General features: G+C 41.4%; 1 protein-coding gene across 1 annotated transcript in view; it reads left to right on the forward strand.

The window, feature by feature from the left end:
* Positions 1 to 25,882, forward strand: part of LOC124619244 (polyubiquitin) — a 77,879-nt gene that overhangs the window by 37,839 nt on the left and 14,158 nt on the right. The window contains exon 5 of the mRNA XM_047145489.1: positions 17,606 to 17,789. Coding sequence (XP_047001445.1) covers positions 17,606 to 17,789 — 184 coding nt within the window. The remainder of the gene's footprint in view (positions 1 to 17,605; positions 17,790 to 25,882) is intronic.

The following is a 25,882-nucleotide window of genomic DNA, read 5'->3' on the forward strand; positions in this document are numbered from 1 at the left end:
GCCTGCTTCCCTGGCTAGCACATTCTACATATATATATATTTATACATTACTGAGTGCAAGTTTGCAGCGTCCTGAAGCAGGTGCCTAGTTCTGGATCGGCAGAAGTCTGCAGAAATCGGTCAACTTCGGCTCGCTAATATACTACTGGCCATTAAAATTGCTACACCACGAAGATGACGTGCTACAGACGCGAAATGTAACCGACAGGAAGAAGATGCTGTGATGTGCAAATGATTAGCTTTTCAGAGCATTCACGCAAGGTTGGCGCCGGTGGCGACACCTACAACGTGCTGACATGAGGAAAGTTTCCAACCGATTTTTCATACACAAACAGCAGTTGACCGACGTTGCCTGGTGAAACGTTGTTGTGATGCCTCGTGTAAGGTGGACAAATGCGTACCACTACGTTTCCGACTTTGATAAAGGTCGGATTGTAGCCTATCACGATTGATGTTTATCGTATCGCGACATTGCTGCTCGCGTTGGTCGAGATCCAATGACTGTTAGCAGAATATGGACTCGGTGGGTTCAGGAGGGTAATACGGAATGCCGTGCTGGATCCCAACGGCCTCGTATCACTAGCAGTCGAGATGACAGGCATCTTATCCGCATGGCTGTAATGGATAGTGCAGCCACGTCTCGATCCCTGAGTCAACAGATGGGGACGTTTGCAAGACAACAACCATCTGCACGAACAGTTTGATGACGTTTGCAGCAGCATGGACTATCAGCTCGGAGACCATGGCTGCGGTTACCCTTGGCGCTGCATCACAGACAGGAGCACCTGCGATGGTGTACTCAATGAAGAACCTGGGTGCACGAATGGCAAAACGTCAGTTTTTTTGGATGAATCCAGGGTCTGTTTACAGCATCACGATGGTCGCATCTGTGTTTGGCGACATCGCGGTGAACGCACATTGGAAGTGTGTATTTGTCATCGCCATACTGGTGTATCACCCGGCGTGATGGTATCGGGTGCCATTGGTTACACGTCTCGGTCACCTCTTGTTCGCATTGACGGCACTTTGAACAGTGGACGTTACATTTCAGATGTGTTACGACCCGTGGCTCTACCCTTCTTTCAATCCCTGTGAAACCCTACATTTAGCAGGATAATGCTCGACCGCATTTTGCAGGTCCTGTACGGGTCTTTCTGGATACAGAAAATGTTCGACTGCTTCCCTGGCCAGCACATTCTACAGATCTCTCACCAATTGAAAACGTCTGGTCAATGGTGGCCGAGCAACTGGCTCGTCACAATACGCTAGTCACTACTACTGATGAACTGTGGTATCGTGTTGAAGCTGCATGGGCAGCTGTACTTGTACACGCCATCCAAGCTCTGTTTGACTCAATGCCCAGGCGTATCAAGGCCGTTATTGCGGCCAGAGGTGGTTGTTCTGGGTACTGATTTCTCAGGATCTATGCACCCAAATTGCGTGAAAATGTAATCACATGTCAGTTATAGTATAATATATTTGTCCAATGAATACCCGTTTTTCATCTGCATTTCTTCTTGGTGTAGCAATTTTAATGGCCAGTAGTGTATACAGCATCTGCGTTAGGCGTTTACTGTCCACCTGTGATAACTCTGAAACTGCATACTAGGTCCGTCACAAATGCGTATGCTGGGGCTCTCCCAAACAATACAGCGGGTTTTGCTTTTAAGGGGAGCACGCAGGCCACTATCCCTTTTCTCTGCCAAAAACTCTTTTGGTCCCTGAGCGGTCGGCTGGCCGGCGCAGCTGCGTGCTAACTCACTTTCCTAGAGACTTTCCAGCGGGCTGGTTGCCTCTGCTGAACAAAAACTCCTGTGGCTGTCGTGTCTTGAATATTTGTGTACGCCAGCCTCGACTTTTTAATCTCGGTGCGCACTTGCGATTCATATATTAGTATGCATATCGATTAAATGGAAATATTAAAATTGACTCTAACCTGTCTAGTTTGGGCTCGAATGAAACGTCTTGATACGCAGAATACGATGGTGAGATCGGAATGTGTAAGAAATGAAGGTCGGGAGACCACGCCACCTTATAAATGTTGTAAATAGTTTATTGCAGTTTTTTAGTAAATGTTTTTTATGCTCTATGTAGTGGTTTATACAGGCCAGTTCATACAGAGCCTAAGGATTAGGTCTCGTCTTGGCCTCTGACTTGAATGGGCACTGCTAGTACCTTGCATCTTCGTTAATCTATTCTGAAGTCCTGAAAGTGGGTTCGAAGCAATACTTCAGCAAAAGAAATTCTGTTTTATTACGTCATAGTATCTGATTTAAGTACTCACGCAGAAATCAGATATTGGTAATAAAAGAGTCGAAGGGAATGGCATGAAAGGAAAATAGTGGTTGAGAAGTATGTCAGACAGGGCTGCAGCCTATTCCCAACGTTATTCCGTGTGTACATTGAGCTAGCAGTAAAGGAATCCAAGACAGCTCTGGAGAGGGAATTAGTTCAGAGAGAAAAAATAAAAACGTTGTGGCTTGCCAATGACATTGTAATTCTGTCAAGAGATGGCAAAGGAAGTGGAAAAAACTGTTGAACAGAAAGGATAGTGTCCTGAAAGGAGATTAAAAGATGAATATCAACGAAAGTAAATCACGAGTAATGTTGTACAATCGAATTAAATCAGGTGGTGCTAAGGGAAATTGGGGTAGGAAATGAAAAACTAAAAGTTGTTGTTGAGTTCTGCTGTTTGGGCTGGAAAATAAATGGTGATGCCATAAGTAGATAGGATATCAAATGCAGACGGGCTATAGGAAGGAACGCATTTTTGAAAACAGCAATTGGTAACGTCTTATTTGAATTTAAGTGTTAGGAAGTCTTCACTGAAGGTACTTGTCTGGCTTGCAGTCTTGTACAGAAGTGAAACGTGGGAAATAAACAGAACAGTCAAGAACAGAAGTCAAGAACAGAAGCCTTTGCAGTGTGGTGCTATAGATGAATGCTGAAGATTATATGGACAAACCATGCAACTAATGAGCAAATACTGAATTTGGGGAGAAGAAATTTGCGGCACAACTTGACTAAAGGAAGGGATCAGTTGATAGGACACATTCTGAGACGTCAAGAGATCACCAATTTAGTATTGGAGGGAGGTGTATAGGATAAGACCAAGAGATGAATACAGTAAGCAGATTTAAAAGGATGTAGGCTGCAGTAGTTACTTGGAGATGTAAAGGCTTGCACAGGATAGAGTAGCATGGAGTGCTGCATCAGACCAGTCTTTGGACTGAAAACCACGACAACATGTCATTTTCGTATATCAGTAGTATACGAACATAGTACTTGAACACCCTGGTGACTGATGGATGTAGCTGCATCGATTGAATTAAATGCTAGTAATTGGTATTGACTCCTTTCCGACCATCTTTAGAGAGCCGAAAACATGTGTTTTGTGAGTCTAACATGTCAATGAAGTAGATGATCCATAATCAGTTACACACAACATTTCATCGATTGTTAAATCAGCATGTCACTTCTGCTTTCGTACACGTAGATCACCTAACGATGTGTACTAGTTCACTTAAGCAGTGGTCAGAAATCAGTTAAGAACAGTTGAAGTCATTTATTTATGTATTTACTCGTTCGGCATTTAGAAAGGCAATCATTATATCAAATGATTAACGGAATGTGTTAACTACAATATTTTTATAGCTCTGTACTAAATTACAAAGCAGTGAGTCCAAAAAGTATTCGTCCATCAGTATATTTTTTAAACAAGTGAGCCCGTGGCACGTGAAAAGAAGCGAATACAAAATCTCAAGAGCTAATCCTATGGGAAGTACCTCAGAAACTATATTCACTGAAAACCAAGGAACAAAATAAATTCATAGCGATAACAAGGTTAACAAAATAGAAAATTTCATACAAACGCTACTTCATGAAGTACTAGTCCACCCAAGTTTCTTGACATTTAGAGCTTGGAAACATGCTTTAAATTACAAGCATCAGTATTTAGTGGTGTTTCCCTGTGGAGTTATTACTTCTTGCAGTCGTCTGGACATAGAGCTAAGTTTGCTGTCAGATAGAATGAATTTCGTCCCATTCTTCTTGAAGAGTTCGTATTTCTAGCCGTATTCTTCGAGTCGTTGACCTGTTGAAAGATGTAATTTCCTTGGAGACCTAATTTTTCAACACTAGCAATTTGATATATAATTTGTCATCCATCTTAACCTCTATAAAATGTAGTTTTTCAACACCTGCACTCATAAACCTCCACACTATCAGGGAATCCCACCATGTTTCACTGTGGGCACAAAGTTCTGCGGCAGCATCTCCATGTTTTTCTTACATCACACCATTCGCCTTCCATATGCTATGTTTACTTTTATGATAACTCCCTTACAGAACTCGTCCTTCTTGAATCTATGTTCCTGGGCAAAATCAAGACGACTCCTTCGATTCTGTCCACTGACCCAGAATTTCTTCCGAGCTATCCTGCCAATACATATCTATATGTATATATATGTATATCTGTACTTCTTGAGGTATTTGTGACCATGAAGGCAGATGCCTGCCGTTTGCTCGACTCTAATTCAAAAGCCAAATTGGGAGTGCTGATTTTAGGATTTTTCATGATTTCCCTCATGATAAACCCACGCCCGCATCAGTCTGTGAGCGAGCATGTCCAGTCTGTGGCTGGTTTCTCAGCGTTTTGGTTACACAGAAGAGATATACACTGAGATGACAGAAGTCATGGGATTCATTCTAATGTCGTGTCGGACCTCCTTTTCTCAGTTATAGTGCAGCAACTCGGCGTGGCATTGATTCAACAAGTCGGAAGTCCCCTGTAGAAATATTGAGCCATGCTGCCGCTACAGCCGTCCATAATTGCGGAAGTGTTGCCGGCGCAGGATTTTGTGCACGAACTGACCTCTAGATTATGTCCCATAAATGTTCGATGGGATTCATATCAGGCGATCTACATGGCCAAATCGTCCGCTTGAATTGTCCAGAATATTCCTAATACCAATCACGAACAACTGTGGCCTGGTAACATGACGCATTGTCATTCATAAAAATTCCATCGATATTTGGGAATATGAAGTCCATGAATAGCTGCAGATGATCAATGATCGGTTCAGCTGAACCAGAGGATCAAGGCCATTCCACTTAAACAAACCCGACATCATTATGGAACCACCACCAGTTTGAACAGTGCCTTGTTGACCACTTGGGTCCATGGCTTTGTGGGATCTGCGTCACACTCAAACCCTACCATTAACTCTTACCAACTGAAATCAGGACTCATCTGACCGGGCCACAGTTTTCCAGTCGTGTAGGGTCCAATAGAAATGGTCATGAGCCCAAGCAAGGCGCTGCGGGCGGTGTCGTGCTGGTAGCAAAGCCATTTCCGTCGGTCATCCGCTGCTATAATCCATTAACGCCAAATTTCGGCGCACTGTCCTAATGGAAGCGTTCGTCATACGTTGCACGTTGATTTTTGCGCTACGGAAAAGCCGCTGCTCTCAGTCATGAAGTGAAGGCCGTCGGTCACTGCCTTGTCTGTGGTGAGAGGTGATGTCTGAAATTTGTTATTCTCGGCTCACTCTTGACACTGTGGATTTCATAATACTGAATTCCCTAACGATTTCTGAAATGGAATGACTCATGCATCTAGCTCCAAATACTATTCCACGTTCAGAGTCCCATCGTGCGGCCATAATCATGTCGAACACCTTTTCACATGAATTACCTGAGTTCCAATGACTGCCCCCGCTTTTTTTTTTTCTTTATTGAGTTTTGATTCCCCCTGAAGGAGGCGGGCTGGCAGGAGCTTATTACGCCGCTCTTCAGCCTACAGAATTTGTTTTAAAAAGATGAAGATAATAAATAAGAAAAGTTGGCGATAAAATCGGTGACTTAAAGGTACAATGGCGGAAAATTGTGGAACGTAAAACATAAAACAAAGAGTTGATGGTGATAATAAAACACACAGGAAGCAGAAAAATAATAGACAGACAATTAAGAAAAATCGGCGACAGTCTGGTGTCTCTTCACAAGAGATATAAAATTCACATCCAGCGACAGCATGATTTCTGTTCGCAACACTTTGGATAGACGCACAACACTGAACACTCACTTAAACACTGCACTAAAAAGTTGGCACAAATATAACATACCACAGCCGAGAGCAGGTGGGGGAAAACTGGACAGATGATGGGAAAATAAAAAAGGGGGGAAGGAGAGGAAAAGCGAAGGGGGGAGGGGGAAAGGAGCCAATGGAGGATGAGGACCCATAAGAGGGGTGGGGAGTGCTGAGCAGACGCGACAGGGAGCGGGGAAGGCAGAGGAGGGAATACAAAAGGACTTGTGGGGGGGGGGGGGGAGAAGGGAGGTAGGGAGAGGTTAGGTGGGGAGAAAACACAGGATGGAAGGGGGGGAAGTGGGAGCCCAGGGAAAGGATGGAGGAAAGGAGGGAGGGTGAGGATCAGAGTTGATAGGAGGGATGAATTGAGGGAGAGAGGGAATCATCCAGGAGGGGGAGTTGATGGAAGCCATCTTGGGAAAGGAGATGAAGGGTGTAGAGATGGAGGGTAGGGGGGACACAACAGTGAAGACGTGGCAGGGGGCAGGGATGGTAGAGGAGAGGAGCAACCAGGGGGTGAGGGGAATCAAGGCGGCGGGAGGTGTAGAGGATGCGGATATGTTCGAGGAATAGGAGCAGATGGGGGAAAGGAATGAGGTCATAGAGGATCTGCGTGGGGGACGAGAGGCATATACGGAAGGCGAGGCGGAGTGCATGACGCTCAAGGATCTGGAGGGACTTATAGAATTTGGGGGGAGGGCAGATATCCAGGTGGAACTGGCATAACAGAGGATGGGGCTGATTAAGGATTTGTAGGTGTGGAGGATTGTAGAGGGGTGCAACCCCATGTCTGGCCAGAGAAGAGTTTGAGGAGTTGGAGGCGGTTGTGGGCTTTGGATTGGAAATGCTCCACCAATGCACTGGTATTTTTACCCTGTGTTCGCGATGCTACTGTCATCTGTATATGTGCATTTCGCTAACCCATGACTTATGTTACGTCAGTGTGTTGTCGACCGAACTGTTGATCTAGGCCTACCAACTACTTTAGCAATATTGCACTGATTATGCAAGCGTTTTATTTCATTTATGGTCGTCTCACTACCCTTACGGCCCATGTTACAAACTGCACTCGCTGGGCGCCGCTCAAAACAACAGGTGGCAGGCAGACTGTGGTTGCGGACGGTTGACGCTAGAGTGTGCTGTAGGTCAGTATTAAAGTTTCGTCCCGGAGTGCGAATTTTAGATATCTTCAAATAGTGGACGATTACTTTATGAGGAAACTCTTGCATGAAATGTTCCGTTTTTTTAACCTTGTTATCACATTTTTTGAGCTTGTTCACGGTTTTTGAGTAAAAATGATTTACTAAGGTACTTTCCACAGGATTGGCTCCGGATTTTGTATTCACTTTTTTTCATGTGTCATAGACCCTTTTTTTCCAAATATGTAGCTAGACGAATACATCTTGGATTTACTGTATTCCCCAGAAATGTCCTTATAATTATATACTATATGTAAATATTCTTTAGTTCCTCTATGACTCAATCAAAATGTCTGTGGATGTCTGTCAGTTAACGCTCATAGCCATGCATTTCACATCCAAGTAAGTGGTCCACTGATTCGATGCCACTGCAGTCCTATTTCTCCTCGTCAGCCAACTTGCCGAGGGTCTTCTTTGAGTGTGTAAAAAACTCACAGTTTAGAAAAAACACATAGGGTGCAGGTCCTATGCTATATTCTACAAATTGATTTGTCGGTGTACTGTAAGGGGAATTGATTACCCCAACATTCAGGCTACACCTCGTAGTTAACTTGGCAACAGCATGTTGGAAATGACAATCACGGCACAAAAGAACGGCTTTTTTCCTCGCCTCCCTGTGTTCGTGGCACAGAAACAAAGCACCGAGTTCAAAATCATGGCAGGGAGAATGAATCATAAAGGAGCGAAACCTGTGCACCACTCATTCCAATAGAGAAAATGGTATCCTGTAAAATGAAACTCTCATTAAGGCCAGCTTTTCTTACATTCACACTTAAAAATTTCTAATTACACGTTTTGATCCATTTTATTTACATTTCCTCAGTGGGCAGTAACAAAAGGAAACGAAACGCATATGGTATAAAAAACAGAAAGGCTTCTGTTTAGTTGCTTAGATGAACCATATCTCCAAGAAGATAGTAACAATGAAAATAAAATTTACTGCTTGTGGAATGACTCGTATCAGAACTCTTCAACTCAGTTATACAAAAATGAGATTTTGAGAGTATAGCTCCCCCCTGTTGAATAAACTTCTGCTTATGCTAATACCTCGATTCATCTTATGCTTGGTCTATCTCATTCCTATCTGTTCACTGGATAGTATCTCCTCCAATAACCTCCTTTTGTGACCATACATAGGTTTTTATCAGTTCCCATGTTTATCTTAATTTCTGTCATTCTAATTTTATCCCATAAAGAAATTCCCCAGCATCATGCTCCAAATCAGGTTTCTAAAATGCGTAGGCCTATTTTTAATTTTAACGTTTTTTTGTTGAGAACTCACACTTCTAATCCATAGGTATCTTATGCTAATATTCAACAAGGCAGAGTTCAGCTCTTGTGTTATCGTTTATGTTAGTCCCACTTTGTAGAGCACGTCTTTTTCATCAGTTCCCATTGTTATTGTTGTGATCCCCAGTTCTCAACTCGTTTATTTATTTCTCGTATGCTTGTTATCAAATATTCTCCCAGGTCTCCAACGGCCCAGTATTTTGTTTATCCGATGTTTATTTCCAGACTAAAACTTGTATGTTCTTCCATACGTTTCCTCGCAATATTGTCAATACCTTCTCGGTCTTCAGCTAAGACAACATGGTCGTCAGAAAACAATACATTACGCCTACGTGTTTCTCCATGTTGGACACCTATTCACCTACAATTTCGAGATCAATATTGCGGACCTCTGATACAGAGCCGAGTGGAGGGTCTGAATCAGAGGCTCAGACGGTTCTGCGACCGTGTAGGCTGCAGATTCCTCGAGATGCGCCAAAGGGTGGTTGGGTTTCGGGTTCCGCTGAATAGGTCAGGTGTCCACTATGCGCATGAGGCGGCTACACGGGTAGCAGGGGCTGTGTGGCGTGGACTGGGCGGTTTTTTTAGGTTAGAGGGTCTCAGAAAAACACAAGAAGGGCTTCAGTCACAAAGGAAGCAGGCTGAACGCAGGAAGAACGTAGATACAGAAACCATTGGTATAACAGTTGTAAATTGCCGTAGCTGTGTTGGGAAAGTACCAGAGCTCCAAGCGCTAATAGAAAGCACTGATGCTCAAATCGTTATAGGCACTGAAAGCTGGATATAAGCACAGCCGAAATTTTTGCGAATAACCTAACGGTGTTCCGAAAGGATAGGCTAAACACGGTTGGCGGTGGCGTGTTTGTTGCTGTCAAAAAAATGGTTCAAATGGCTCTGAGCACTATGGGACTTAACATCTATGGTCATCAGTCCCCTAGAACTTAGAACTACTTAAACCTAACTAACCTAAGGACATCACACACATCCATGCCCTAGGCAGGATTCGAACCTGCGACCGTAGCAGTCGCGCGGCTCCGGACTGAGCGCACCTGCGACCGTAGCAGTCGCGCGGCTCCGGACTGAGCGCCTAGAACCGCTAGACCACCGCGGCCGGCAGTTGCTGTCAGAAGTAGTTTATCTTGTCAACAAATTGAAGTAGAAACTTCCTGTCAGTTAGTATGGGCAGAGGTCATTGGTGGCAACCGGAATAAAATAATAATTGGATCCTTTTACTGACTTCCCAATTCAGATGATACAGTTGCTGAAAGGTTCAAAGAAAACTTGAGTTTGATTTCAAACACATACCCGACTCATACGATAATAGTTGGTGGTGACTTTAATTTACCCTCAATATGTTGGCGAAAATACATGTTTAATTCCTGATGTACGCATAAAATATCATCCGAAATTGTCCTAAACGCATTCTCTGAAAATTATTTGGAACAGTTAGTTCATGAGCCCACGCGAATAGTAAACTGTTGTGATAACACACTTGACCTCTTAGCAACAAATAATACTGAGTTAATAACGAGCATCAAAACCGATTCAGGGTTCAGTGAACACAGAGTTGTCGTAGCGAGACTGAACATTGTAATTCACAAGTCCTTGAAAAACAAGCGAAAAATATACCTATCAAAAACGCATATAAAAATTCACTTGAAGCCTTCCTAAGAGACAATCTCCACTCATTTCAAATTAATAATATAAGTGTAGACCAGATGTGGCTTAAATTCAAAGAAATAGTATCGGCAGCAATTGAGAGATTTATACCAAATAAATTAACAAACGACGGAACTGATCCTCCTTGGTACACAAAACGGGTTAGAACACTTTGCAGAAACAACGAAACAAACATACCAAATTTAAACAGACGCAAAATCCCCAAGATTGGTGATCATTTACAGAAGCTCGAAATTTAGCACGGACTTCAATGCGAGATGCCTATAACAGTTTCCACAACGAAAGTTTGTCTCGAAACCTGGCAGAAAATCCAAAGAGATTCTGGTCGTACGGTCGCAGGTTCGAATCCTGCCTCGGGCATGGATGTGTGTGATGTCCTTAGGTTAGTTAGGTTTAATTAGTTCTAAGTTCTAGGCGACTGATGACCTCAGAAGTTAAGTCGCATAGTGCTCAGAGCCATTTGAACCATTTAGATTCTGGTCGTATGTGAAGTATGTTAGCGGCAAGAAACAATCAATACCTCCTCTGCGCGATAGCAATGGAGATACTATCGAAGACAGTATTTCCAAAGCAGAGTTACTAAACACAGCGTTCCGAAATTACTTCACCAAAGAAGACGAAGTAAATATTCCAGAATTCGAATCGAGAACAGCTGCCAACGTGAGTAACGTAGAAGTAAATATCCCCGGAGTAGTGAAGCAACTTAAATCACTTCATAAAAGCAAGTCTTCCGGTCCAGACTGTATACCAATTAGGTTCCTTTCGAAGTATGCTGATGCAGTAGACCCATACTTAACGATCATATATAACCGTTCGCTCGCCGAAAGATCCGTACCCAAAGACTGGAAAGTTGCACAGGTCGCACCAATATTCAAGAAAGGTAGTAGGAGTAATCCACTAAATTACAGGCTCATATCGTTAACGTTGATATGCAGCAGGATTCTAGAACATATATTGTGTTCGAACATTATGAATTACCTCGAAGAAAAAGGTCTATTGACACACAGTCAACATGGGTTTAGAAAGCATCGTTCCTGTGAAACGCAACTAGCTCTTTATTCACATGAAGTGTTGAGTGCTATTGACAAGGGATTTCAGATCGATTCCATATTTCTGGATTTCCGGAAGGATTTTGACACTGTACCACACAAGCGGCTCGTAGTGAAATTGCGTGCTTATGGAATATTGTCTCAGTTATGTGACTGGATTTGTGATTTCCTGTCAGAGAGGTCACAGTTCGTACTAATTGACGGAAAGTCATCGAGTAAAACAGAAGTGTTTTCTGGCGTTCCCCAAGGTAGTGTTATAGGCCCTTTGCTGTTCCTTATCTATATAAACGATTTTAGAGGCAATCTGAGCAGCCGTTGTTTGCAGATGACGCTGTCGTTTATCGACTAATAAAATCAGCAGAAGATCAAAACAAACTCCAAAACGATTTAGAAAGAATATCTGAGTGGCGCGAAAAGTGGCAATTTGATCCTAAATAACGAAAAGTGTGAGGTCATCCACATGAGTGCTAAAAGGAATTCGTTGAACTTCGGTTACGGGATAAATCAGTCTAATCTAAAAGCCGTAAATTCAACTAAATACCTAGGTATTACAATTACGAACAACTTAAATTGGAAGGAACACACAGAAAATGTTGTGGAGAAGGCTAACCAAAGACTGCGTTTTGTTGGCAGGACACTTAGAAAATGTAACAGAGCTACAAAGGAGACCGCCTACACTACGCTTGTCCTTCCTCTTTTAGAATACTGATGCGTGATGTGGGAAGACTGACGCAGTACATCGAAAAAGTTCAAAGAAAGGCAGCACGTTTTGTATTATCGCGAAATATGGGAGACAGTGTGTCAGAAATAATACAGGATTTGGGCTGGAAATCATTAAAAGAAAGGCGTTTTTCGTTGCGACGGAATCTTCTCACGAAATTCCAATCACCAACCCTCTCCTCCGAATGCGAAAATATTTTGTTTCCACCGACCTACATAGGGAGGAACGATCACCACGATAAAATAAGGGAAATCAGAGCTCGTACAGAAAGATACAGGTGTTCATTCTTTCCACGCGCTATACGAGATTGGAATAATAGAGAATTGTGAGGTGGTTCGATGAACCCTCTGCCAGGCACTTGAATGTGATTTGCAGAGTATCCATGTAGATGTAGATGTAGAATATGTTATTGAAAAAATTGTATACAGCAGTGTACCAAAATGCTATGCATTCTACATGTACAGCTACATGATTACTCTGCAATTCGCAATTAAGTATCTAGCAGAGCATTCATCAAACCACCCTCAGGCTACTTCTGCATCGTTCCTCTGTCGAACAGCGTGCTGGAAAAAACGAACACTTAAATCTGCCTGTGCGAGCTTTGATTTGTCTTATTTTATTATGATGATCATTTTTCCCTATGTAGGTGGGTGCCAACAAAATATTTTCAAACTCTGAGGAGAAAGTTAGTGATTGAAATTTCATGCCACAGAGAAAAGCGCCTTTGTTTTAATGACTGCCAACCCAATTCGTGTATCATATCCGAGACACTCTCTCCCCTATTTCTCGATAATATAAAACGAGGTGACCTTCTTTGAAGTTTTTCGATGTCCTCCGCCAATCCTATCCGATATGGATCCCACTCCGCACAGCAGTACTCCAGAAAAGGGCGGACAAGCGTAGTGTAAGCTGTCTCTTTAGTAAACCTGTTGCGCATTCTAAGTCTTCTGCCAATCAATTGTAGTCTTTGGTTTGCTTTCCCCCACAATATTAACTATGTGATCGTTCCAATTAAATTTATTCGTAATTGTAACTCCTAAGTATTTAGTTAAATTTACAATAATTTTGCGTGATTTATCGGATTTCTTTTAGTACTCATGCGGATGACTTCACACTTTTCTTTGTTTAGAGTCAATTGCCTTTTTTGACATCAAACAGATATCTTGTCTCAATATCTTTGCAATTAGTTTTGATCATCTGATAACTTCACGAGACGGTAAATGACAGCATCATATGCAAACAATCTAAGAGGGCTGCTGAGATTGTCTCCTAAATCGTTTGTATAGATCAGGAACAGCAGAAGCCTATAACACTTCCCTGGGAAACGCCAGATATTACCTCTGTTTCACTTGATGACTTTCCGTCAATTACTACGAACTGTGACCTTTCCGACAGGAACTCACGAATCCAGTCACACAAATGACATGATTTCTCATGGGCACTCTATGTTATTAGAAGTCTGTCGTGAGGAATAATGTCAAAAGCCTTCTGGAAATCTAAAAATGTGGAATCAACTTGTCGTCCCCTGTCGATATCATTCATTACTTCGGGAGAATAAAGAGCTAGTTGTGTTCCACAAGAACAATGTTTTCTGAATCCGTGTTGGCTATTTGTCAATAAGTAGTTTTTTTGAGTTATTAATAATGTTCGAGCACGGTATATGTTCCAAAATCCTAGTGCAAATTGACATTAGTGATATGAGTCTGTGATTCAGCGGGTTACTCGTATTTCGTTTCTTGGCTATTGGCATGACTTGTGCAACTTCCCGCTCTTTGGGTACGGATCTTTCTGCGAGCAAGCGGTTGAATGTGTTTGCTAAGTACGATGCTATTGTATCAGCATAATCCGAAAGGAACCTGACTGGTATGCAGTCTGGGCCGAGGCCTGGCCGTTATTGTTTAAAGCTGTTTCGATACACCGAGGAAATCTACATTCTCATGTTGGCAATTGTTCTTGATTCGAATTCTGGAATATTTACCTGGTCTCCTTTTGTGAAGGAATTTCGTAAAACCGTATTTAGTAACTCTGCTTTAGTGGCGCTGTTATCAATAATATGACCATCGTTCTCGCTCAGTGAACGTAATGATTGCGTCTTTGCGCTGGTGTAATTTACGTACGACCAGAATCACTTTGGGTTTTCTGTCAGATTTCGAGAGAGAGATTCTTAATGGAAACTATTAAAAGCATCTCTCATTGAAGTTCGTGCTAAATTTCGAACTTCTGTGAAACTTCGTCAATATTCGGGATTTTGTGTAATTTTAAATTTGGCATGCTTTTTTCGTTGCTCTTACAACATTGTTCTAACCTATTATTTGTAACATAAGGTATCACTACCATATCTTATTAATTGATCGGGTATATATCAATTAGTTGTCGTCGATACCATTTCTTCGTATTCAAACCACATCTGGTCTGCGCTTACATAGTCAGATCAGAAGGAATGGAATCTGTCTCTTAGAAATGTGGAAAGCAAATCTTTACCTGATTTTTTTAAAAATATATGTATTTTGCGTTAATATTTAGTGGGATTGGATGTCACGGTATTCAGTCTAGCTACAACCCCTTTGTGGCCAGTAGTCCCTGTTTCTGCCATGATGCTCCCTATTTAGTCAGGATTATTTGTTGCTAAGAGGTCAAGTATGTTTTTGAAACCATTTACACTTTGAGTAGGCTCCTAAAATAATTGTTCAAAATAATTTTCTAAGAAAGCATTCAGTACGAGGCCGGGCGTCGTTTTATGCCTACCATCGACTTTTTCGACAACACGACGAGGGTATGAATTCATCACAACTATAATTATATGAACGGCGTACGTATTTGGAATGAGACTCGAGTTTTCTTTGAACTGTTAAGCAACTGAACCATCTGAGTTGGGGAGTCGATAAAAGGAACCAATTATTTATTTATTCCGGCTGTCAAGTATAAACTTTGATCCAGCGGCCTTGTCGCAGTAGTAACACCGGTTCCCGTCAGATCACCGAAGTTAAGCGCTGTCGGGCTGGGCTAGCACGTGGATGGGTTACCATCCCGCATGGCAAGCGAGGTGGACTCAGCCCCTGTGAGGCAAACTGAGGAGCTACTTGACTGAGAAGTAGCGGCTGCGGCCTCTTAATCTGACATACGGCCGGGAGAGCGATGTGCTGACCACATGCCCCTCTATGTCTGCATCCAGTGACGCCTGTGGGCTGTGGATGACATGGCGGGTGGTCGGTACCGCTGGACGTTCCAAGGCCTGTTCGGACGGAGTTAAGTTTTAAGTATAACCTCTGCCCGTGTTAACTCACAGGAACTACCTGCTTCAACTTCACTATGAGCTGAACTACTTCTGATAGCAATAAACACTCCACCACCAACTGTATTTAATCTGTTCTTTCTGCACACAGTTAGATCATTGGTAAAAGATTCTTGCTTTAGCCAGATTTACTTACCTATAACGATTTGAGATTCAGTGCTTTCTATTAGTGCTTCGAGCTCTGGTTCTTTCCCAACAGAGATAGGACAGTTTACAACTACAATATTGATTGTTGCCATGTGTAACCTCTACCAGTGTTTGTCCTGCACGCTTTGAAACTGAAGCACTTTATGCACTTTCCCAAGACCTTCTAACCTAAAAGACCGACCAGTCCTCATCACAAGATCCCCACTATCCGCGTAGCCACTTCCTGTGTGTAGTGGAACCGTGACTATTTGGAGGAAGCCAGATACCCACCATCCTATGGTACAAGTCGAGGAATCTGCTGCAATACACAAGGACACAGAAGTGCCTGAGCCTCTGATTCAGACTCTCTGCTAGGCTTTGTACCATAGTCGGTTCTGTCGACGATGCTACAGATGGTGACCTCTGCCTTCATCTACCAAGCAAGACTGGCAGTCTTTACCACTTCAGCTAGCCGCCCGAAACCAGAGAGAATCTCTTCCAGTCGGGAGCGACACCTGTATAAACTACCACCTGCAATGGGCTTCACCCTGTGCTCTTCATGGTACCCAGGAGCACCCATTCCACATTTGGAATGACTCCTCCCGGTATGCATGCAGACTGCACACTGGATTCCTTCCCTTCCTTCAGAGCCACATCGCTAAGCGGCCCCTCTATGCAGATAACATTTGCGCTCCCAACTAACAGTAATCCCATCCTATATGAAGCCCAGACCTTATGTGCCTAGAGGCTGCCTCTGGAACAGGGCGATCTACTTCATTTGGCTCACGGACTTTCTCAGCCGCAGCCAGCACCCGAAACCTGTTCATTAGACGGATCAGGGAGGCTCTCCTATCGTCCTCTGGTAAATCTTTCGCTGCCAGCCACATCTTGAAACAACCTCCTGCTCGACCATGGGTGAGAGGTCAACCTCAGTGCTGGCAGTACCTGTGGCGGCCACGTATTTGACGCTTTAATAGCGTGAAAAGCTTATATAAAGCTAATATGAGTAAAAGTAGCCCTTTGCTGGAGTTTCAGATCATTTCCCTGCAAATTTCCTCATAAAGTTTTTGGCTTTCAAACAAACTAATTTTGCTGTTTCTTCCATCGGCCCTACCTGGTAGTAGTACCACACTGAGAAGCAGTTCTCAAGTATTGTAAGATATCTCCTACATGGGTTGATGGCGTTCCCTGAGGATTCTACCAATGAGTCTCTATGTGGTATGGTTAGCTTTACTTTAAATCGCTCCATAAGCATACTTCCAGGTATTTAATGGATGTGTGATTGTTCGACTATCGTGTCATCAAACTGTAATGGGTCTTTCCTCCTATTTATACCTAATAAGTTACATTTGTTTGTAACGAGGATCATCACCAGTTCATGCACCAAGCATCGACCCATTGCAGGTCTTCCTGCATTTATGACTTCTCTACACACAGCACCATTCTCGAACAGCCTCATGAAGCTTACGACGTTATCCACTGCTAGGTCATTTGTATATAAAGGTATTCTAATCACCCGTCAAGACTGATAACCCGAAAAATGTTATTGTTTAGAATCACACATCGTCTTCAAATTAAATCTTCAATGTAGCAAATGAAGGCGTATCAAGAAAATTCAATGATGCTTTTGAGCCGACCGGTGTTGCCGAGCGGTTCTAGGCACTTCAGTCCGGAACCACGCGGCTGCTACGGTTGCAGGTTCGACTGCTGCCACGGGCGTGGATGTTGTGACATCCTTAAGTTAGTTAGGTTTAAGTAGTTCTAAGACTAGGGGACTGATGACCTCAGATGTTAAGTCCCATAGCGTTTAGAGCCGTTTGAACCACTTGATGCTTTTGAAAGATAACAGTTCTAAGTAATCTCTTTCCTTAAAAAGCGATCCTTGTTTATTATTTGCAAGCCAGTTAGATTTTTACGAGATGGCTCATTCCCGTATTACTTTTTATCGGCAGTCTTTTGTGATATAATTATCTACTAAAATCCGAACCCAGTAAGGTCGTTCGAGAAGATACTTTTACCCTAATCAATGTTGCTCACTGTTGGTGGTCATAAGTATACGACATTTTTAAAAATCAGCAACAGTGAAGTGTTCTTTTTTATGTACAGAAATGAACTAATAACAGTGTATTTTTTTATCATTTCAGATTCTTCGTAATGCAGGTTTTTGTGAAGACGCTAAATGGAAGAACCATTACACTTGACCTGAGTGATTCAGACACGATAGAAGGTGTGAAAACAAAGATCCAGTACAAGGATGGTGTACCTCTGGATCAACTGAGGCTGCTGTTTGGGGGAAGAGAACTGGAGGAAGGTTCTACATTGTCGGACTATAATATTCAGAATGGTATGTTTCCGTTACTATAAATATTTGGCCGTTTCCAAATGGCTTTCTGTTGTTATTTATGGGATCTATGTGCAATAGAATGTGGTTTTTAAATAACCCTTTTTGCAGAAACATTTTCCTTTATGCATAGGTCCACAGCCATGACAAAGTTATAAAATTAAATCTTTTTTCCTGCAAGACAGTTTTTACTCAACAAAAAATTATTTATGTTTTTTGATCCGCCAATTTCTGGTACTGTGTGATTTCCAATTGAACACTAGGACCATAGCCACAACATAACAGTATGTTATTATGTTGCTTCTCCTGAGAACAGGATTAATAAATTTTTATTGAGTAAAAACCGTCTTACGATAAAATAGTTTAGTCTTAGATCTGAGGGTAGATGTTGGTGCTGAGCAATGTGACATTAATCCTGCGTCTGGTTAAACCAGTGTGTGATTTGCAGGGGGAAGATGCGACGGGTGACCCCCCTCCCCGCCTCTGTATCAGACCATCCCATACCCTGACTGTAAATTACCCATCCCAACCACAGAATTTGTTTTCCGCTCACTGGATGTGTAAAAATAAATTTTTTATTTAAATTTGTGAAGCCGTACACCGATAAACATTTCAAAACATTTCAGGCTGAACCTTCGTTCTCGTGGTGCCGTTGGTGCTTTAATCTAAGCTCGCGACATTAGTTAGGAAGTAGCATTATTAGCAAGTTGGATGCGTGCAGGCCTGTAAGGACTACAAAATTCCAACATTTCTTTCAAACTAAGCATAATTTCGTTATTCCTCAAGAGCAGAGCATTACCGAAAACGTATGCAGACTTTGACAGCATACTAGCATTGGTGCTAAAGTTTTAAAATAGACAATGAATAAAAAAAACGTAATGATGATGCTAGACAGTCCCGGATCCACGATATTTCCGAACCGGGGCAAAAAACCCTCGAGTGTTTGAGATAGGATGGTAAAAAATTAAAAAAAAACATTTTTCAGAAATAAGTTCATTTTGTAGCACATATCTTTCTGAGGAGTTTGATACATAAAACATATATGTTTGAGGAAGTGCAAGACATGTTATTTGGTCTTAAGCGTGCCAAAGTGCAGTGTCACACCTCTTCACAAAAAGCATTCTTCTATTGCACGTCACTGTATTTCGCTCTGAGGAATTAAACAAGTATATTTTGTAATGAAAGCTATCAAACCTATATTAAGGAAAGTGGAAATTAAAATGTCCTGTGGTGCCTTTGCTGCTCCCAGTCAGTCTGTTTGACTGTACAACTGGCCCATAGTAGTGTAGCCTTCTGGCAAAAATAATCTGTCAAAATTTCATTTTCTTGGATACACCGAGCAGATAATATGTTATCATTCTTACCTGTTATTCCTGTTAGCCGTTTACTTTCACTCTGGTAGTCTGAATCTGTTGATTCCGCTAATAATTATAACAAGACCGATCATTCGCACATTCAGTCAACCCTTTTGGGTTTATTGGGCTCATCTCGTATAGCCTCATCCCCTTTTGTCTGCGGGAAAGTTTTTTTATTTCTAGATGTGACGGGGATTCCCCTAGCAGAGACATCACGTACACTATGCATGCTTTCAAAAATTAACTTATGATTCATTCAGAAATCAACTTAGAATATGTTCAAAAATGTTCAGAAACCAACAAGGATGCCTTTTAAAATCATATGACTAATCGATAGACCAACGTACGCTGGATGCTAGGCGCTTTGTGAAACAAGGTTGTATCAAGAATGCGAATATGGCGGCCCCTGTATTTGCCGCCCGAGGCAGATACCCCCCCCCCCCCCCGCCCCTCCGCCCCCAATCCCTAGATCAGGGCCTGGTGCTAACAAAGAAACATATAGTGAATCTTCGGAGACTAAAAACTATAAGAAGTCTACAAGGTAGAAATGGGAGTAACAGTGGGCTTAAAATTATAGTGGGAAAATTCCATTGCTTTATTACATTTTCAAAACTGTCAAAAGGCTTAGCCGCAGCTGTCTGCAAATGACAAAAACTTGCTAATATGCACAGTGTGTTCATAAGTTTGTGAACTCAAGGTGAAAAGCAAGGGACGTTTGTTTATTGATTACACGAGTTTAGTTGGTGTTTCTGCTAATTGTACCAAAAAAATAAATTATAAAATTGGTGCTCATACGAAGTGCATATCACCCATGAAACGCATAGAAATCATTCGTAGCGAAGAAAGACAAAGTTTAGAAAAATTCATGAGTGAAAGTGAAAATTTGTGGAGAAAGCAACATAAAAAAAGGAATCACAACTTCTTTGTTGTTCAAATCTGCATATTTGATAGCTAAACAGAAATAATCATTCAAATCATATCACAGTAATCAAGCTACAAAACTTTAATGATTTATTAATCGGTAATATGCTTCAATCTAACAATGCATGACGAAATATCTTATGTTGATAGGAGAAGAAATGAGATAGAATCTCACTCATTTACTTAGTAATAGTAGTAGTAGTAGTAGTAGTAGTAGCTTTATTCATCAGTAGATCTCTTTTTACAAGGATATAGGACATGTCAAAGTATTTACAAGCTTAGATCATTTTAAAATAAGCTAATTCATAGAAGCATACATTTACAGACTCCTAGTTAGAGACAATCATTAGATTTACTACTGGTATACAATACTTTTTTTACAAATAACTTATTAAATAATGTAATGCCACACTGTTCACTCATATCTCACCATCAGTCACTGCACGTACTATATACACATTGTTTCATAACACTTCACACACAACACACACTGGTGATTTCTGGGCCAGTTTCTGTATGAAACTTCCCGTTTGCTATCCTGAAAAACTGAGTCAGCATCCCTCGATAATGAGTGAAATGTTGAGCTCAAGAAGAGGAAGAGGTGTTAGTGTTGTGCTATCCATAGCTTGGGGATAAGTTTTTCTAGAAAAGGAAGAAAGAAGGAAATAACATATTGTGAAGGTGTTATGTGGAATGTTGGATGTTTTATAATCATTATTATTATTTACCTGTATAACATTTTTTACCAAATCCCTACTCTGTTTTATCCAAGTAATACTTCAATGTCTAAAATGTATTGCACATCAGGTACTTTTTAGCTGCCTTTCTAAATAAGTGTATTTTTACGATTTATTTAATCTCTTATGGTAATTTTTTGTACAGTTTTATTCCTTGGTAGAAAATGCTGTTTTGAATTTTGTGTTTATTTTTTCTTGGTAAATGTAAGTTGAGTCTAGCTCTTGTTCCATGGTCACAGACAGATTTGTTTGTGCAGTGATTACCAATGTTATTTTTGATGTGTACAACTGACTGGTGAATGTAATCACATGGAGCAGTTTAAATCCTCTGTGTTTTGAACAGATCTTTACAATGATCTCAAGTACTATTTTAGTTATTATTCACATGGGTCTTTTCTGGAGTTTGAAAATTGTGTTCATATTTTGTGCATTTATTCCCCAAAAAAGAATTCCACAGCTAAGAATTGAGTGTACATATGGATAGTATGTAACTAAAAGACACTGCATGTCACACACTGATGATAGGATTCCAAGGGCATAACATGCTGAAGACATTCTGTTTGCAAGTACCTTTGTGTGTTCACACCACTTCAACTCAGAATCAACATTGATTCCTAGAAATTTTGCATATGTTACACAATCTATAGAGGTGCCATCTACATTTAATTTAACGTTGTCATTTCCCCTCTTCAAACTGAAATTCATGGCATTAGTTTTCTTTAGGTTCAATGTCATTTTATTGCTTATTGACCAATCGTAAACTTCCTTGAGAGTTTCATTTGCTTTCTCTGCAAGGAATTCTCTTGTTTTCTCAGTGACTGTTATACTGCTGCCATCAATGAAGAGAATTTTTTCACCATGAGAGACTTCTTGCTTAGGTTCCATATGGTACTTTGGTGCCAGACAAGCCGTTCACTTTGTCTACAAGAAGAAAGAAGAAGCTCAGTTCTGACGAGTATCTTTTTATATGGGCCTACTGGGAAAGTCATTGATGTATATCAGGAACAGTATTGGTAGTAATATGCTACCTTGCAGAACCCCTATATTAATGTATTTTGGTTCCGATAAGTGTTTTACTGAATGTTTAGATCTATTTGAAGCATGTGTTATCTCTTTGTACCCTGTCTGCTAGGTATGATCGAAACAAGTCATTAGCTATACCTCTTATTCGTAATGCTTCTAATTTATTTAATAGAATCTTGTGGTAGAGTGTATCAAAGGCCTCAGAGAGATCCAAAAATGTGTGTGTGACACACACACATCTTTGTCAAGAGCATTAAGTTCAACTTTTGTGAATTCTACTATGGGTGACTCCGTATTTTTGCCACTTCAGAATCCAAGCTGTGGTTTGCTTAAAAGATTGTATTTATTCAGTTAATTCATTAATCTGTCTTTCATAATTGCTTCTATTATTTTTGAGAATGGTGACAGCAGGGAATTGGGCCGATAATTTTCTACGTCTTCTACATTATCTTTCTTAAGCAAAGATACAACTCTTGCCTGTTTTAACTGCTGTGGAAATGTCCCTGATGTGAAGGATTCATTTATTATATTTGTTAAGGGGCCTTGTATAAACTCTATGCATTGTTTCAGTACACACTTTGGTACTTCATCTAAGCCTACTGACTTTTTGTTTTTAGTTTTTACAATCAAGTACAGACAATAGTATCATGATGGAGGAAAGTGCAATGATTTCCAATAAAACCTGTTTCACAATACAGGGTGATTCAAAAAGAGAGAACAAATTTCAATTCTTTATTATAGACAAACTGTGAAAGATAGAAACACATTACGCCTGTCACTGGATAGAGGAAGGCTCAAAGTCTTATGTTCGCACAGACACTATACTATACAGTCAACATGTGTGTTGCTCGAGAAACATCAAACCGGAACCCCATTTCATTCTACACACATCTCAACAGGTCCCTGTTTATTGAATCAACAGCTTCAATGATTCGATTTCTCAGAACCAGGAACAGAGTAGCTGTCTCAGGTGGGACAAAGACTTTGTCTTGTATATACACCTACAGAAAAATTGCAAGATGTGAGTTCTGGTAACCCAAAGTCCAAAAGCAATGAACAAGGTCTTGTTGTCCAACTCTTCCATTCCAACGATGTGGGGCGGTGTTGTTAAGATAACGCCACACCTTAAGGTGAAAATGAGGTGGGATGCCATCATGCATGGTGGGGTGCCATCATGCATAAAAGTGTAATCATTGGAATCTTTGTCCAGTTGAGGTAACAACAAATTTTGCAGCACATCCGAAAAGTATGACATTCCTGTCACAGTTTTCTCCACAAAAGAGGAAAGTCCATAAACTTTGTGAACAGAAACGGCACAAAACACATTCAGTGTCGGTGACTCTCTTTCATGCTCGACGACGGCATCAGGATACTGTGACCCCGAAATTCTTACATTATGGGTGTTTACTTTACCCGATGGATGAAACGCCGATTCGTCCGAAAACATGAGACGTACAGAAAAAGTATCCTCTGCCATATCCTGGAGAACTGGAATGGGAAATTCGTACCTTCTGTTATGGTCGCCGGGACGCAATTACTGCAGTAACTACAACTTGTAGGACTTCATAAGCACCGTTATTTGAGGAAGTCGAAGTTCCTGGCCTACCAGTCTTGTGGAATTTTGAGGGCTCCGTGTGAAAGCATCTGGGATGCACTCGACATTTTCATCAGACGTGTTTGGCCGACCAATGCTCTTCCCTCTGTCTATGCAACAAACTTCCAAGAACGTTTTGTGCCAGTCATATATCTGCCTGTGCAGAGGGGACTTTTCGCTGAAACGACTGCATATCCAGTGATATGGGCAATATGTTTCTGTCTTTTATAGGTGGTCGTAAAAAACAACTGAAATCTGTTCTTTCTTTTTGAATCACCGTTTATATGTATGTCTGTTCTTCGAGAGAGTTACTTGCAATTATTTTTTCTCTATATTACTGAATTAGAAATTTGGTTAGGAAAAGGTATTTTCAGTACACTGCTAGTAATTCTCGAAAAATATAACATTAAACCATCTTGTACTATCGCAACAGATCGTGCATCAACAAGCTTGCATCTTACAAATGTGCTGTCGCTCTTCTGCGTAATTATTTATACAAGGACTTAATTGTAGTGCAATGTTCTTGATTTCTCAAAGCAAAACAAGAAACTGACGAGTATACAAAAGCTTTTGAAACACGAAAACAAATAACTCGCCACGAATTGTTGCCATTAGTCAATCCCGGATACCACAGACACCGAAAGATTTGCCTAAGTAGAACATTAAAGGGGGTGCCACACCGACAGGGAGCAGACCCAGCGAAATTTACGATCAGTGCTCGAAAACAAACGCTTTACAGCTATAACAGGTCCTATAGCTCGTCGCTCGAAAACTTGCTTGCGTAGGAAGGATTCCTGGGCTCAAGAAATGTGTCTCTGTAGAAGAGTGATTGTTCTTTACCAAAACAATACGCACAAGGGCCGAAGCGTATTAATCACCTGTTTAAAGTCATATCAACATATGACAGCTAATTTGTTAACAATACATAATGCATCAATGCGTGCTTCACAGTTGGCAGTATAGCATAAACGGTGTAACATCTTTGATTGCAATAAAGAACGATGAATATAATGAATATCATAAATTATGTTCCTTTAAACCTATGTTATGAACTGACGTCTTTATAATTGCATTCTTCATAATACAAACGTTCAAATGCATGTCCCCCTTGTTGGGGGCATTGATGTAAGAAGCGCCTCTCAGTAATTAGCATGGCACCTCTTAACATTTCTGCAGAGGAGGAGGAGGAGGAGGAGAAGGAGATTAGTGCTCAACGTCCCGTCGACAACGAGGTCATTAGAGACGGAGCGCAAGCTCGGGTGAGGGAAGGATTGGGAAGGAAATCGGCCGTGCCCTTTCAAAGGAACCATCCCGGCATTTGCCTGAAGCGATTTAGGGAAATCATGGAAAACCTAAATCAGGATGGCCAGAGATGGAATTGAACCGTCGTCCTCCCGAATGCGAATTTCTGCAGATACTGAAGTGCAAGCATGATGTATTCTTCCTTAAACACATGTGAATTTTCCGTTTCTGTCTCGTAAATCCTGGTTTTGATATAACCCCATAAGAAAAAATCCAAGGGTGTTACATGAGGCGATCTCTCTGGCCATAGAATAAAACATCACGACTTATCCACCGTTTGGGGATAAGTTCTGAGCTCACAGTGAGAATGTGAAGATGGCTAGAAATTAGCGCCTCCCACCAAGTATGAGGGCCTGGCGAAAGATTTCGCCTGAAGCTATGCAATCCACATAACATAACTGTCATGCAGTTCGTTCTACACGACAATTCTCAGCCGCACTCTGCAGTGGCAGTGAAGATGCTCCTGCAGCGTTTTCGATGGAAAGTGTTTGATCACCCACAATACAGCCCTTAATTGACTACCCCTGAGGTTCATCTCTGCTCAAATGAACCGCTGGCTATGAAGACAGTATTTTGACACAGACAGCGAGCTGCAGTGCAGAGTAGAAAATTGTCGAAAAGCACTGGCGTCTATCTTCTATAACGAGGGAGGTGAAAAGTTGGTGCAACGCTACCACAGATGTCTAAGTCTGAGCGGCCACTGTGCAGAGAAGTAGTTGGAAGGTGTAGCTAACCGTTGCAAATAAAGCAGTTTTGATTTTCACTGTGGTTTCCATTTCACGACGTATTGTTCCTTACTTTCCGAATAGCCCTCGTAGATTGTGCCTATTGACAGTGGCGTCATTGGCGAAATAGCATTCATCTCCCTATTAAATCTGCCTGATGAAACCCGGATTTACGGTTACTTTATTTACGAGACGTCCACAGAAAGACACCTGATTTTGCAAACCGTTTCCATATAGTTTCTGGTATAGGTGCACCTTAAAGGGATGCCACTTCCGTTCCTCCACAATCCTTTGTACTGAAGACCTCGATATCCCCAGGTCCGCTGCAGCTCTTCTTTGTCCTAATTACGATGAGAAATTGGAATTACTGGGCGAGATCTAATGAGTTTCATCATAATAATAATGAGCATAATAGTATTATTTCTTTCCTTTCTCAGAC

The sequence above is a fragment of the Schistocerca americana genome, chromosome 6 (assembly GCF_021461395.2).
Source record: "Schistocerca americana isolate TAMUIC-IGC-003095 chromosome 6, iqSchAmer2.1, whole genome shotgun sequence".
In the NCBI taxonomy this organism is placed as follows: Eukaryota; Metazoa; Arthropoda; class Insecta; order Orthoptera; family Acrididae; genus Schistocerca; species Schistocerca americana.